At 55.1% G+C, this 16773-nt stretch overlaps 1 protein-coding gene and 1 long non-coding RNA gene across 2 annotated transcripts in view; both read left to right on the top strand.

Moving 5' to 3' along the window:
- The window catches only part of LOC119961137 (zinc finger protein 91-like), a gene marked incomplete at its 5' end in the record, with an annotated part of 114463 nt that overhangs the window by 19166 nt on the left and 78524 nt on the right, over window positions 1-16773 (top strand). Inside the window, 2 exons of the mRNA XM_038788631.1 lie at window positions 3160-3212; window positions 6996-7082. Of these exons, the coding sequence (XP_038644559.1) occupies window positions 3160-3212; window positions 6996-7082 (140 nt within the window). The remainder of the gene's footprint in view (window positions 1-3159; window positions 3213-6995; window positions 7083-16773) is intronic.
- On the top strand, window positions 90-15311 carry LOC119961123. Its single transcript, XR_005459597.1, has 4 exons — window positions 90-163; window positions 3440-3536; window positions 6996-7082; window positions 15056-15311. It is a non-coding gene; the product is annotated as an uncharacterized LOC119961123 (long non-coding RNA).

The following is a 16773-nucleotide window of genomic DNA, read 5'->3' as shown; positions in this document are numbered from 1 at the left end:
GAAGGGGGCGGGTTCGGGCGATGTCACAATAGGCGGAGGCCCCTCGCTCAGCCATGCCCACTCGGGCGCATGCGCGGACATGGCAGTGGCCCAAGGAAGGCGGTGCTGGTCGGCGAGGGGGAGGCGCTCCGCCGCCCAAAGCCGCTGTTCAGAGATCAAAAAGGTAGAAAGGTTGTGGGGCCCCGCCCACTCATGAATTCCCTCGTCACTGACTCGCAAAGCTCTTTGATTTTCCGTCACGGGACCATCTCTCCCATTTAAAGGGGAGGTTCCTCTTGCCCCCGCCGCCTTAAAGGGGAGGTTCGCCAACTGTCGGCCGTTTTGTTTTCCTTTTGGCCACAGCATTTATTCTCCCCCCCCCCTCCCCCCAAACACACCTACACAGTGAGGATATATATAAATATACACCAGGCAGGTCTGATTATAGAATTTACAGCGCAGGAGGCCATTCGGCCCATCGAGTCTGCACCGGCTCTTGGAAAGAGCTCCCTACATAAGAACTAGGAGCAGAAGTAGACCGTCCGGCCCTTCGAGCTCCGCCATTCTATAAGATCCCGGCTGATCTTTTCCTGGTCTCAGAACCACTTACCCGCATTCTCGCCATATCCCGTAATTCCTTTATTTTTCAAAAAAACATCTACCCTATCTTTAATATATTCAATGAAGTAGCGGCTACTACTCCTTTCGGTAGGGAATTCCATACTTTAACCACCCTCTGAGTGAAGAAGTTCCTCCTTGATTCAGTCCTAAATCTGCTCCCCCTAATCTTGAGGCTATGCCGTCTTGTCCCACTTTCACCTACCAGTGGAAACATCCTTTCTACTTCTATCTTATCCATTCCCTTCAAAATGTTATATGTTTCTATTAGATCCCCCCTCAACCTTCTGAATTCCAGTGAATATAATCCCAACCTACTCAATGTCTCCTCATACGATAACCCCCTCAACTCCGGAATCAACCTAGTGAACCTCCTCTGCACCCCATCTAGTGCTAGCACATCCTTTCTCAAGTGTGGAGACCAAAACTGTACACAGTACTCCAGCTGTGGCCTCACCAGCACCTTATACAACTGCAACATTACCTCTCTGCTTTTAAACTCAATACCCTTCGCAATGAAGGACAAAATTCAATTTGCCTTCCTAATGACTTGTTGCACCTGCAGACCAACCTTCTCTGACTCATGCACAAGTACACCCAGGTCCCTCTCCATAGCAGCTGCAACTTTTTACCATTTAAGTAATAATCCGTTCTATTGTTACTCCTACCAAAATGCATGACTTCACACTTATTGACATTATACTCCATCTGCCAGACCTTTGCCCACTCACTCAATTTGTCAATGTTCCTCTGTAAGGTTTTACAGTCCTCAGTACACTTTGCTCTGCCACACACCTTCGTGTCATCTGCAAACGTGGATACCTTGCACGTAGTTCCCAACTCCAAATCGTCTATATAAATTGTAAATAATTGTGGTCCCAACACCGATCCCTGAGGCACACCACTCGTCACTGATTGCCAGCCAGAATAGCACTCATTTATTCCCACTCTTTGTTTCCTGTTAGACAGCCAATCCTCTATCCATGCTAGTACTCTACCCTTAACACCATGCATCCTTAACTTATGCAGCAGCCTCTTGTGCAGTACCTTGTCAAAGGCCTTTTGGAAATCTAGCTTCACCACATCCACAGACTTTTGTCTACCTTGCTCGAAATGTCTTCATAGAATTCCAAGAGATTCGTCAAGCATGACCTGCCCTTCATGAATCCATGCTGCATCCGTCCAATGGGACAATTTCTATCGAGGTGCCCTCCTATCTCTTTATTGATAATAGACTCAAGCATCTGCCCCACGACAGAGGTTAAGCTAACCGGTCTATAATTCCCCATCTTTTGTCTACTTCCCTTTTTAAACAGTGGCGTCACATTTGCTGTTTTCCACTCCTCTGGGACTGCCCCAGTGTTCAGCGAATTTTGGAAAATTACTGCCAGTGCATCTGCTATTACTCCAGCCATCTCTTTCAGTACCCTGGGATGCATCCAATCAGGGCCAGGAGACTTATCTATCCTGAGCTCCATTCGCTTGCCCAACACTTGCTCTTTTGTGATAGTAATGGTTTCCAGGTCCTCACCTACCTTCTTCTCTCGGTCAATTGCTGGCATGTCATTAGTGTCCTCCACTGTGAAGACCGATACAAAATATTTGTTCAATGCCTCCGCCATTTCATCATATCCCATAACTAAATGACCACTCTCATCCTCTAACGGACCAATGTTTACTTTAGCCACTCGTTTTAGTTTTATTTAATTATAAAAACTTTTGCTATCTATCCTTATATTCTGTGCCAGTTTTTTTTCGTGTTCTATCTTACTTTTCTTTATGGCTTTTTTCGTGGATTTCTGCTGACCTTTAAAGTTTTCCCAATCTTCTAGTTTCCCGCTGATCTTGGCCACTTTGTAAGCCTTCTCTTTCAATTTGACAGCCTCATGTATCTCCTTAGACACCTATGGTCGATTACCTCTTCTTACAATTCTTCCTTCTCAGTGGAATATACTTTTGTTGAGCACTATGAAAGATTTCTTTGAAAGTACTCCACTGCTCCTCAACTGTCCGACCATAAAATATTTGTTTCCAGTCTACTTTAGCGAGGTCCTTCCTCATTCTATCGTAGTCCCCTTTGTTCAAGCATCGGACCCTGGTATTGGATTCTATCATCACACTCTCCACCCTATCTCTACCCCTCATCATTTTATAAACTTTGATGAAATCTCCCCTCGGGCCTCTTCTCTTCCAAAGAAAACATTCCCCGCAGCCTCTCCAGCCTTTCCCCACGGCTGAAACTCTCCTAGTCCGGGCACCTTCTTGGTAAATTCCACCATGAAAACTCTCCTCCTGGTTTTCAAATCCGTTGATGGCCTCGCCCCCCCCCCCGTATTTGTAATCTCCCCCCCCCCCCCCCCCGAATCAACAGCCCCCTGAGGTCTCTGCGCTCCTCCAATTCTCACCTCTCGTGCCATTGGTGATCTTCCCACCATCGGCGGGCAGGCCTTCAGCTGCCTGGTCCCCCCCCTCCACCCCCCACAACACGCCGGCAAAGCCCCTCGGGACGTTTCATTACGTAAAGGCACCATCTAGATGCAAGTTGTTGTTGTACTTGCTTAGACTCTCATTGCCAGCCCATTGGCTATTGAGCACCAATTAACGATGTCCAAGAGGTGAGGGAAAGGAAGTTCCTGGCTGTTCTCCCTGCCCATAAGCAGTGTATATCAGGGGGCTTGGACAGAGGACTGTGCCCTCGGGGTCCAAGGCCACCCGCACCACTCCTCCCCTCCGCTGCACAGCGCGTTTGGACTGGCCCAGCCCCCTCACCCCTGGTAGGGGGTCACACAGCAGCAGCCCAGAGCAATAAACCCTGCCTTCTCCTGTCTCCCGTCACGACTAGGTCTGGAGCCGCCGCCGATTACTACGCCATCCTGGGAATCAAATCGGACGCGACGCTTAAGCTGATCAAGCAGGCTTTCCTCGACAAGCCCAGGAAGGTAGGCAAAACGCAGACGTGCGGAAACGGTGGCGTCGTGGTAATGTCGCGCGATTAGTAATCATAGAATTTACAGTGCAGGAGGAGGCCATTCGGCCCATCGAGTCGGCACCGACTCTTGGAAAGAGCACCCCACTTAAGCCCTCACTTCCACCCTATCCCCTGTAACCCAGTAACCCCTCCTAACCTTTTTGGGCACTAAGGGGCAATTTAGCGCGGCCAATCCACCTAACCTGCACATCTTTGGACTGTGGGAGGAAACCAGAGCAACCGAAGGAAACCCACGCACACACGGTGAAGAACATGCAGAGTCCACACAGACAGTAACCCAAGCCTGGGACCCTGGAGCTGTGAAGCAACTGAGCTAACCACTGTGCTACCGTGCTGCCCCCATGTAGGAAATGCGGCAGCCATTTTGTGCACAGCCAGCTCCCACAGACAGCATTGTGGCACCTTGTTTTTTTTTAATGATGTCGATTGAGGTTGAGGCAGTTGTGTAGTGGGAATGTCACTGGGCTAGCAATCCGGCGAGGCCCCTGGGTAAATGTTCCGGGCGGGGGGGGGGGGGGGGAACACGGGTTCAAATCCAACCCCGGCAGCTGGAATTATAAAGCTGAGCCTCCATTCTCGAATAAGGGGTCTCCCATTTCAGACAGAGATGAGGAGGAATTTTGTCCGGCATCTCTGGAATTCTCGCCCCTGAGGGCGGTGGAGGCTGCGGGGTCGTTGAATATTTTCCAGGCTGATGCAGACAGGGTTTCGATCAACAGGGTCGATCAACATTCCGGCGCCTCAACGAGGATGTACTCCCTCACTGGCTGTAAAGCGTCTTGGGTCCGTCCTGAGGATGTGTGCGGCCGGCCCAGCCCGGACCTCCATACGAAACATTGAATTGTGAGCGATCTGTAACCGAGTCACAGAACGGGTGAGAGGACAGAAGGAGGCCGTTTGTCCTGTCGTGTGTGCGTACGTGTTCCGACTGAGCCTCCGTGTCACTCTCCCTGGCCTTCTCCACAAAGCCCTGACCATTCTCCCTTTCCTCAAAATAAAGAACAATACTATACAGGAACAGGCCCTTCGGCCCTCCAAGCCTGTACTGTCCATGGTAGCTGCCTGAACTAAAGCCGTCAAGAATAGGTTGATTCGATCTTAGTTTCAGCCCAGTTCGGCACAACATTGTGGGCCGAAGGGCCTGCACTGTGCTGTACAGTTCTATGTCTGCACTAACTGAATCCGTAGCCTTCCGTTCCCACCCTATTCATATATTTGCCTCGAAAACTAACTGCCCGTTTGAAACAGTATGGAGGTCTAGTATATTTGGATATGAAGCTTTGTGGACTGGCCCTGAAGAACACTGGTATTATATTTCTCAGCCTGCACAAACTAGACTGGCTCTGCGTTAACATATGCCGTTTATCAGCAAGTATTTGAACTCCCAGAAAGTCTGAAATTTAATGAATATTTGCTTACATTAGGACGGTATGTTATATACATATATAGACGCAGTAATTTCCAGAGTTTAGTTCTGTCCTCCGTATGTTCTCCCGCGTATACCGAACTAAACCCTGATGGTTCCCACTGCCAAGCAGCTGGGAGTAGAGTCAGACACACAGCCAGCACTCGCGTCCAATCAACACTCCACTTTCCAAGGATGAAGATTTTTTATTTTTAATGCAGGGGATGTGAGCTTTCGATTCCACGTTTTTTTATTTGTGACGAGGTTCGAACCGAGGGCCCTCGGAACATCACCCTGGGCCTCTTCGTTACTCATCCTTCGGTTAAGTAAGACGTCCCCGAGGTGCTTGACAGGAGTTTTATCGAACACACAGAGCCACATGAGGAGATATCGAGACAGAGACCACAGCCTCGATCAGGATGGTGGCAGGCTGACGTTATTCATGAAGGCCCCAAGGGCGGCACGGTGGCGCAGTGGGTTAGCCTCTGCAGCCTCACGGCGCCGAGGTCCCAGGTTCGATCCCGGCCCTGGGTCACTGTCTGTGTGGAGTTTGCACATTCTCCCCGTGTCTGCGTGGGTTTCGCCCCCACAACCCAAAGATGTGCGGGTTAGGTGGATTGGCCATGCTAAATTGCCCGTAGTGTCTTAATAAAGTAAGGTTAAGGGGGGGGGGGTTATTGGGTTACGGGTATAGGGTGGATACGTGGGTTTGAGTAGGGTGATCATGGCTCGGCACAACATCGAGGGCCGAAGGGCCTGTTCTGTGCTGTACTGTACTATGTTCTATGTGCAGAGTAGGTGGATTGGCCATGCTCAAGTGCCCCTTAATTGGTAAAAAAAAAATGAATTGGGTACTCTAAATTAAAAAAAAAAATTCATGAAGGCCCCAGTCTGAATCTTGCCCTTCGCCTGAGGTGGTGATCTTCAGGTTAGCACTGCTGCCTCACGGCGCCAGTGATCCCGGTTCGATTCCGGCCTAGGGTGACTGTGTGGAGTTTGCACGTTCTCCCCCCCTCCCCCCGCGTCTGCGTGGGTTCCTCCAGGTGCTCCGGTTTCCTCCCACAGTCCAAAGGTTATTAGGGGCTGGTTTAGCACAGGGCTAAAGAGCTGGCTTTTAAAGCAGACCAAGGCAGGCCAGCATCACGGTTCAATTCCCGTACCAGCCTCCCCGAACAGGCGCCAGAATGTGGCAACTAGGGGCTTTTCACAGTAACTTCATTTGAAGCCGACTTGTGACAATAAACGATTTTCATTTCATTTTTCTTTTTTTTTAATTATTCAATTATATTTTTCCAATTAAGGGGCAATTTAGTGTGACCAATTCACCTATCCTGCACATCTTTGGGTTGTGGGGGTGAGACCCACGCAGACACGGGAAGAATGTATAAACTTCACACGGACAGTGACCCAGGGCCGGGGTTCGAACCCAGGTCCTCAGCGCCGTAGGCAACAATGCTAACCACTGTGCCGACGTGCTGCCCTGCCCACAGTCCAAAGATGTGCAGGTTAGGTGGATTGGCCGTGCTGAATTGTCCCTTACTGTCCAAAGATGTGCAGGTTGGGTGGGGTTACAGGGATAGTGCTGGGGAGTGGACCTACGTAAGACGCTCTTTCAGAGGGTCGGTACAGACTCGATAGGCCGAATGGCCTCCAACAAAGAGGTTGGTTTTAATGAAGATCTGAGAGGAGGGGAGATAGAGGTTTACAGAGGGAAATCCAGAGCATGGGGCCCCAGGCCGCCCGTCCGCCCCCAGACAAGGTGAAGCGATGGGAATCGGGGACGGCCAAGGCCCCAGAATTGGACGGGTGTCTGATCCGGTGCCCATGTCGACGCCAGGCGACCTGTCCGCCTCGAATCTCAGTCATGCTTTATCTCACAGAGGTTACACCCCCCCTGCCCCCCGGACACACCCCAGAGAGCAAAGGGCTGGATGAGGGACGCGGAGGTTGCGATTGTGAACCGGAATCTTCCACATTTGTAAATTGGAGCTGATTGCCTTTCAGGAAACTTGAAGAATTTCACAAGAGCTTCATGGACAACAAGGACCAGGTCATAACAAAGATCTACAATGAGACCAAGGAGCGAGCAAGGTAACTGACTCCCTATTGACCCCGCGTTATTTTGAACACCCATAGGATCCCTACAGTGCAGAAGGAGGCCATTCGGCCCATCGCGTTTGCACCGACCCTTTGAAAGAGCTCCCTAACTCGGCCCACTCCTGCCTAACCCGCACATTGTGGACGCTAAGGGGCAATTTTAGGGTGGCCAATCCACCTAAGCTGCACAAAGTTGGACTGTGGAAGGAAACCGGAGCACCCGGATGAAACCCACGCAGACACGGGGAGAATGTGCAGACTCCCACACAGACAGGAACTCCCCCCCCCCCCCCCCCCCCCCCCGGCGCACGGAGACCGGGTTTTCCTGCAGTCCTGGACACTGCGACTCCCCCAGCGCTGGACACTGCGACTCCCCCAGCGCTGGACACTGCGACTCCTCCAGCGCTGGACACTGCGACTCCCCCAGCGCTGGACACTGCGACTCCCCCAGCGCTGGACACTGCGACTCCCCCAGCGTTGGACACTGCGACTCCCCCAGTGCTGGACACTGCGACTCCCCCAGCGTTGGACACTGCGACTCCCCCAGCGTTGGACACTGCGACTCCCCCAGCGTTGGACACTGCGACTCCCCAGCGCTGGACACTGCGACTCCCCCAGTGCTGGACACTGCGACTCTCCCAGTGCTGAAGACTGCGACTCCCCCAGTGCTGGACACTGCGACTCCCCCAGTGCTGGACACTGCGACTCCCCCAGCGCTGAAAACTGAGATTCCCCCAGTGCTGAACACTGCGACTCCCCCAGTGCCGGACACTGCGACTCCCCCAGTGCTGGACACTGAGATTCCCCCAGCACTGAAAACTGAGATTCCCCCAGCGTTGGACACTGCCACTCACCCAGTGCTGGGCACTGCGACTCCCCCAGTGCTGGACACTGCGACTCCCCCAGCGCTGGACACTGTGACTCCCCCAGCGCTGGACACTGCGACTCCCCCAGCGCTGGACACTGCGACTCCCCCAGCGCTGGACACTGCGACTCCCCCAGTGCTGGACACTGCGACTCCCCCAGCGCTGGACACTGCGACTCCCCCAGCGCTGGACACTACGACTCCCCCAGCGCTGAAAACTCAGATTCCCCCAGCATTGGACACTGCGACTCCCCCAGCGCTGAAAACTCAGATTCCCCCAGCATTGGACACTGCGATTCCCCCAGTGCTGGATACTGCGACATCCCCAGCATTGGACACTGTGACTCCCCCAGCGCTGGACACTGCGACTCCCCCAGTGCTGGACACTGCGACTCCCCCAGTGCTGGACACTGCGACTCCCCCAGTGCTGGACACTGCGACTCCCCCAGTGCTGGACACTGCGACTCCCCCAGTGCTGGACACTGCGACTCCCCAGTGCTGGACACTGCGACTTACCCAGTGCTGGATACTGCGACTCCCCCAGCGCTGGACACTGCGACTCTCCCAGTGCTGAAGACTGCGACTCCCCCAGTGCTGAAGACTGCGACTCCCCCAGTGCTGGACACTGCGACTCCCCCAGTGCTGGACACTGCGACTCCCCCAGTGCCGAACACTGCGACTACCCCAGTGCTGAACACTGTGACTCCCACAGCTCTGGAAACTGCGACTCCCCCAGTGCTGGACACTGCGACACACCCAGTGCTGGAAACTGCGACATCCCCAGCATTGGACACTGCAACTCCCCCAGCGCTGAAAACTGAGATTCCCCCAGCATTGGACACTGCGACTCCCCCAGCGCTGAAAACTGAGATTCCCCCAGCATTGGACACTGCGACTCCCTCAGCGCTGAAAACTGAGATTCCCCCAGCACTGGACACTGCGACTCCCCCAGTGCTGGACACTGCGACTCCCCCAGCGCTGAAAACTGAGATTCCCCCAGTGCTGGACAATGCGACTCACCCAGCGCTGGACACTGCCACTCACCCAGCGCTGGACACTGCGACTCCCCCAGCGCTGGACACTGCGACTCCCCCAGTGCTGGACACTGCGACTCCCCCAGTGCCGGACACTGTGACTCCCTCAGCGCTGGACACTACGACTCCCCCAGCGCTGGACACTGCGACTCCCCCAGCGCTGGACACTGAGATTCCCCCAGCGCTGAAAACTGAGATTCCCCCAGCATTGGACACTGCGATTCCCCCAGCGCTGGACACTGCGATTCCCCCAGCGCTGGACACTACGATTCCCCCACCGCTGGACACTGCGATTCCTCCAGCGCTGGACACTGCGATTCCCCAGTGCTGCACACAGCGATTCCCCCAGTGCTGGATACTGCGATTCCCCCAGTGCTGCACACTGCGACTCACCCAGTGCTGGACACTGCGAGTCCCCCAGTGCTGGACACTGCGAGTCCCCCAGTGCTGGACACTGCGAGTCCCCCAGTGCTGGACACTGCGAGTCCCCCAGTGCTGGACACTGCGAGTCCCCCAGTGCTGGACACTGCGAGTCCCCCAGTGCTGGACACTGCGACTCCCCCAGTGCTGGACACTGCGACTCTCCCAGTGCTGAAGACTGCGACTCCCCCAGTGCTGGACACTGTGACTCCCCCAGTGCTGGACACTGTGACTCCCCCAGTGCTGGACACTGCGACTCACCCAGTGCTGGACACTGCGACTCCCCCAATGCTGGACACTGCGACTCCCCCAGTGCTGAAGACTGTGACTCCCCCAGTGCTAGACACTGCGACTCCCCCAGTGCCGAACACTACGACTCCCCAGTGCCGGACACTGCGACTACCCCAGTGCTGAACACTGTGACTCCCACAGCTCTGGAAACTGCGACACACCCAGTGCTGGACATTGCGACTCCCCCAGCGCTGAAAACTGAGATTCCCCCAGCATTGGACACTGCGATTCCCCCAGCGCTGAAAACTGAGATTCCCCCAGCGCTGGACACTGCGATTCCCCCAGTGCTGGACACTGCGACTCTCCCAGTGCTGGACACTGTGACTCCTCCAGCGCTGGACACTGCCACTCACCCAGTGCTGGACAATGCGACTCCCCCAGTGCTGGACACTGCGACTCTCCCAGTGCTGGACACTGCGACTCCCCCAGTGCTGAAGACTGCGACTCCCCCAGTGCTGAATGACTGCGACTCCCCCAGTGCTGAACACTACGACTCCCCCAGTGCTGGACACTGCGACTCCCCCAGCGCTGGACACTGCGACTAACCCAGTGCTGAACACTGTGACTCCCACAGCTCTGGAAACTGAGATTCCCCCAGTGCTGGACTCTGAGATTCCCCCAGCACTGAAAACTGAGATTCCCCCAGCACTGAAAACTGAGATTCCCCCAGCGCTGGACACTGCGATTCCCCCAGCGCTGAAAACTGAGATTCCCCCAGCATTGGACACTGCGATTCCCCCAGTGCTGAATGACTGTGACTCCCCCAGTGCTGGACACTGCGACACACCCAGTGCTGGATACTGTGATTCCCCCAGCGCTGGACACTGCGACTCCCCCAGCGCTGGACACTGCGACTCCCCAGCGCTGGACACTGCGACTCCCCCAGCGCTGGACACTGCGACTCCCCCAGTGCTGGACACTGTGACTCCCCCAGTGCTGGACACTGCGACTCCCCCAGTGCTGGACACTGCGACTCCCCCAGTGCTGGACACTGCGACTCCCCCAGTGCTGGACACTGCGACTCCCCCAGTGCTGGACACTGCGACTCCCCAGTGCTGGACACTGCGACTCCCCAGTGCTGGACACTGCGACTTACCCAGTGCTGGACACTGTGACTCCCCCAGTGCTGGACACTGTGACTTACCCAGTGCTGGACACTGCGACTCCCCAGTGCTGGACACTGCGACTCCCCCAGTGCTGGACACTGCGACTCCACCAGCGCTAGACACTGCAACTCCCCCAGTGCTTGACACTGCGACTCCCCCAGTGCTGGACACTGCAACTTACCCAGTGCTGGACACTGCAACTTACCCAGTGCTGGACACTGCAACTTACCCAGTGCTGGACACTGCAACTTACCCAGTGCTGGACACTGCAACTTACCCAGTGCTGGACACTGCAACTTACCCAGTGCTGGACACTGCAACTTACCCAGTGCTGGACACTGCAACTTACCCAGTGCTGGACACTGCAACTTACCCAGTGCTGGACACTGCAACTTACCCAGTGCTGGACACTGCAACTTACCCAGTGCTGGACACTGCAACTTACCCAGTGCTGGACACTGCAACTTACCCAGTGCTGGACACTGCAACTTACCCAGTGCTGGACACTGCAACTTACCCAGTGCTGGACACTGCAACTTACCCAGTGCTGGACACTGCAACTTACCCAGTGCTGGACACTGCAACTTACCCAGTGCTGGACACTGCAACTTACCCAGTGCTGGACACTGCGACTTACCCAGTGCTGGACACTGCGACTTACCCAGTGCTGGACACTGTGACTTACCCAGTGCTGGACACTGCGACTTACCCAGTGCTGGACACTGCAACTCCCCTAGTGCTGGACACTGCAACTCCCCTAGTGCTGGACACTGCGACTCTCCCAGTGCTGGACACTGCGACTCCCCCAGTGCTGGACACTGCGACTCCCCCAGTGCTAGACACTGCGACTCCCCCAGTGCTGGACACTGCGACTCCCCAAGTGCCGGACACTGCGACTCCCCCAGTGCCGGACACTGCGACTCCCCCAGTGCCGGACACTGCGACTCCCCCAGTGCCGGACACTGCGACTCCCCCAGTGCCGGACACTGCGACTCCCCCAGTGCCGGACACTGCGACTCCCCCAGTGCCGGACACTGCGACTCCCCCAGTGCTGGACACTGCGTCTCCCCCAGTGCTGGACACTGCGACTCCCCCAGTGCTGGACACTGCGACTCCCCCAGTGCTGGACACTGCGACTCCCCCAGTGCTGGACACTGCGACTCCCCCAGTGCTGGACACTGCGACTCCCCCAGTGCTGGACACTGCGACTCCCCCAGTGCTGGACACTGCGACTCCCCCAGTGCTGGACACTGCGACTCCCCCAGTGCTGGACACTGCGACTCCCCCAGTGCTGGACAACGCATCTGCCCCCCCAGTGCCGGACACTGCGACTCCCCCAATGCCGGACACTGCGACTCCCCCAGTGCCGGACACTGCGACTCCCCCAGTGCCGGACACTGCGACTCCCCCAGTGCCGGACACTGCGACTCCCCCAGTGCCGGACACTGCGACTCCCCCAGTGCCGAACACTGCGACTCCCCCAGTGCCGAACACTGCGACTCTCCCAGTGCCGAACACTGCGATTCCCCCAGTGCCGGACACTGCGACTCCCCCAGTGCCGAACACTGCAACTCCCCCAGTGCTGGACACTGCGGCTCCCTCAGCGCCGGACACTGCGGCTCCCCCAGTGCCGGACACTGGGGGAGTCGCAGTGTCCAGCGCTGGGGGAGTCGCAGTGTCCAGCACTGGGAGAGTCGCAGTGTCCAGCACTGGAGGAGTCGCAGTGTCCAGCACTGGGGGAGTCGCAGTGTCCGGCACTGGGAGAGTCGCAGTGTTCGGCACTGGGGGAGTCGCAGTGTTCGGCACTGGGGGAGTCGCAGTGTTCGGCACTGGGGGAGTCGCAGTGTCCGGCACTGGGGGAGTCGCAGTGTCCGGCACTGGGAGAGTTGCAGTGTCCGGCACTGGGTAAGTCGCAGTGTCCAGCACTGGGGGAGTCGCAGTGTCCAGCACTGGGGGAGTCGCAGTGTCCAGCGCTGGGGGAGTCGCAGTGTCCGGCACTGGGAGAGTCGCAGTGTCCGGCACTGGGGGAGTCGCAGTGTCCGGCACTGGGGGAGTCGCAGTGTCCGGCACTGGGGGAGTCGCAGTGTCCGGCACTGGGAGAGTCGCAGTGTCCGGCACTGGAGTAGTCGCAGTGTCCGGCACTGGAGTAGTCGCAGTGTCCAGCACTGGGGGAGTCGCAGTGTCCAGCACGGGGAGAGTCGCAGTGTCCAGCACCGGGGGAGTCGCAGTGTCCGGCACCGGGGGGGTCGCAGTGTCCGGCACTGGGGGAGTCGCAGTGTCCAGCACTGGGGGAGTCGCAGTATCCAGCACTGGGGGAGTCGCAGTGTCCAGCACTGGGGGAGTCGCAGTGTCCAGCACTGGGGGAAGTCACAGTGTCCGGCACTGGGGGAGTCGCAGTGTCCGGCACTGGGGGAGTCGCAGTGTCCGGCACTGGGGGAGTCGCAGTGTCCAGCACTGGGGGAGTCACAGTGTCCAGCACTGGGGGAGCCGCAGTGTCCAGCACTGGGGGAGTCGCAGTGTCCCGCACTGGGGGTGTCGCAGTGTCCCGCACTGGGGTAGGCGCAGTGTCCAGCACTGGAATAGCCGCAGTATCCAGCACTGTGTGTGTGTGTGTATTTCTGTGTGTGTGTGTATTTCTGCGTGTGTGTATTTCTGTGTGTGTGTATTTCTGTGTGTGTGTGTGTATTTCTGTGTGTATGTGTATTTCTGTGTGCGTATTTCTGTGTGTGCGCGTATTTCTGTGTGTGTGTATATTTCTGTGTGTGTGTGTATTTCTGTATGTGTGTGTGTGTGTATTTCTCTGTGTGTGTGTGTGTGAATCTGTCCTGGGAGTGTTTGATGGGGTCAGTGTAGAAGGAGCTTCACTCTGTATCTAACCCCACTCAGTACCTGTCCTGGGAGTGCTTGATGGGGACAGTGTAGAGGGAGCTTTACTCTGTATCTAACCCCGCGCTGTACCTGTCCTAGGAGTGTTTGATGGGGACAGTGTAGAAGGAGCTTTACTCTATATCTAACCCCGTGCTGTACCTGTCCTGGGAGTGTTTGATGGGGACAGTGTAGAAGGAGCTTTACTCTATATCTAACCCCGTGCTGTACCTGTCCTGGGAGTGTTTGATGAGGACATTGCAGAAGGAGCTTTACTCTGTATCTAACCCCGTGCTGTACCTGTCCTGGGAGTGTTTGATGAGGACAGTGTAGAAGGAGCTTTACTCTATATCTAACCCCGTGCTGTATCTATCCTGGGAGTGTTTGATGAGGACAGTGTAGAAGGAGCTTTGCTCTGTATCTAACCCCGTGCTGTACCTGTCCTGGGAATGTTTGATGGGGACAGTGTAGAGCAGGGGTGGGCAAACTTTTCCGTGCAAGGGCCACATTCAGAAATTCACAATTTTAAAGGGCCACATAGTATATTAAGTAAAATAATTAATATTTAAAATAGCCAGAATAAAAGGTTTTTTCAGGGGGAAAAAGCAATTAATTTTTATTAATTAATATTTTAAAGTAGTAACTTTATACGAAACACATTTATTTGAAAAACAAAGTAACTCCGTTTAAAGAAAAAAAAGCAATTAATTTTTATGAATTCATATTTTAAAGTAGATACTTCACATGAAACACATGTTGTGCCGAGCAATGATCACCCTACTCAAGTCAACGTATCCACCCTATACCAGTAACCCAACAGCCCCACCCCCCCCATTTTTTTTAATGAGTTGATCTTGGTGGGCCGCATAAAGACCTTTGGCGGGCCGTAGTTTGCCCACCCCTGGTGTAGAGGGAGCTTTACTCTGTATCTAACCCCATGTTGTACCTGTCCTGGGAGTGTTTGATGGGGACAGTGTAGAGGGAGCTTTACTCTGTATCTAACCCCATGCTGTACCTGTCCTGGGAGTGTTTGATGGGGACAGTGTAGAGGGAGCTTTACTCTGTATCTAACCCCACAAACACATAGACATACACACAGATACACATACACACATACACACACACATTCAAACACATTGACACACATGCACAAACACACAGACATACACATAAATATACACGCACATTCACACATACACACACATATACACAGATAGATATACACACACACATATATACACACACACATATACACACGCATACACACATCTACACCCACACACATACATATATTCACACGTGTACACCTACACACACACATACACATATATACACACATATACCCAGACACACAAAACTGCCTTCACAATCTCTCTTTTTCCACAGGGCAAATGGCTTGAAGAAACAGCAGGAAATCCTTCGGCAGAAGCACGCCGAGTTTGTGGAGAAATACAAACTGAAGAAAGGAGGAGGGGGCGAGGATTGACTGACAAAAAAAGACGGGGAGGGCGGCCGTGGACCGGCCGCTCGTGTTCCCACCGCTGTCTGAGCGAGCGCAGTGACATCCTCTGTGGTTAAACTGGCTCCTGCAAAGACGGGAGAACAAAGTCTAAACCTTTGTTGTGTCCCGAGGAGGAGGGGGTGGGGGGGGGGGGGGCGGGGGGGGGGATTTATCGTCCAACGCTCGGTGGGTCCCCCCTCCCCTCCATTGTGGGCACTCTTTCAATATATTTAGTCGCTGTCGCAGTTTAAGACGACTGCTGTCTTCCTCGGTCACGTCCGCATTGGGTGTCACAGGTGGGGCCCGGATGAGGGGTTATGGGGGGCACTCGAATGGCTACCTGACAGCTGCCAGCTCATTTTTGGTTGGCCCCGCTTCTTATTCCGGACATGGCCAAAAACTGCATTTAAACGCCGGAGGGATTTATGCCCTGGGCGTGACAGGTCCATGGTGATCCAACACAACGGTCCTTCCAATCAGCCGAGGCCCCTCTCATCGGAGTGACTCCCGATTGACCACCGGTTCAGTGGCTGATTGGCGTGAGTCGGCAGGGCGAATTCGGCCGCCCCATTCGCGCAGGGGCTCTGCGGAATCGCACACCCGGATTCAGCCGCCGTTTGGTTTCAGCAGCGTTGGGTCTGCAGATTGTTACTTGGCCCATGAAAATAAATTTCACTGGGGACAGAAATCCTCTCCTCGCCTTTCTCCCCCTGCCCACTCTGCAGCCGGCATGTCCCGTGAAACTTCATGGATTTGGGGGTGGGCGATCGGAGACCGTGGAATACCGCCCACCACCTCAGGGTGGCCCCTGGATCGGACGTCAGACACGTCTCTGTCACGTCAGCAAAGGTAAACATTGAAATGCGCCGCGCAGACAGCCCACGCGGAGGCCATTCAGCCCGTCTTCACCATGCCAGAGTTCATACCAATTAAGAAAGCCACTCGGCCCCTCGAGCCAGCTACGCCATTCAGTAAGATCATGGCTCAGCTGATTGGACCTCCACTTCACATTCCCGCCTCACCTCCCGATAGTTCACCCCCCTCCCTTATCAAGAATCTATCAAGCCAGGCTTCCGGTGTGCACCATGGAGTGAGTGTCACACAGAGGCAGCTCCTGCCCAAGGTTACAGAAAAGAGCATTTTTTAAGCAACACGGGTTGGAATTTCGATGAAAAGGCGTAGGTGAATGTTGGAGGAGTACTTTCCCCCAGGAATGGTATGTTTCTTGGTTATCAGACCCTCAGAAACTGAAAGATTGGGCTGAAGCAGCAGCAGACAATAGCCTCTGCAAGCACGCAGGCGGGGGAAGGGCCTGCTTAAAGGCCTCAGGCTGACTTGACGGCCTTCATGAAAACCGAATTCTAGCAGCAGAGGGAAGAACTGTGAAAAGATCTCACCAAGGCCATTGAAGAAGCGGGGACGGACTTCCGGGGCTCTTTTAAGGGGCCGTAGTGGTGCTGTTTGGACTTTTCCCCGTGTGGGAACACGCCTCAGATTCTCCACCGGTGGATGGCCTGGACTAGGAGTGGAGCAGTCAGAAAATCGTCTTTGGAGCAGAAAAAGGTGCGAGGCCGGAAAGGCAAGATGGCGGCGGGCGGGGAAG

This window comes from Scyliorhinus canicula, unplaced genomic scaffold (genome assembly GCF_902713615.1).
Source record: "Scyliorhinus canicula unplaced genomic scaffold, sScyCan1.1, whole genome shotgun sequence".
Classification (NCBI taxonomy): Eukaryota; Metazoa; Chordata; class Chondrichthyes; order Carcharhiniformes; family Scyliorhinidae; genus Scyliorhinus; species Scyliorhinus canicula.
The sequence above is the reverse complement of the archived record's forward strand: the minus strand, read 5'-3'. Positions and strand labels throughout refer to the sequence as shown.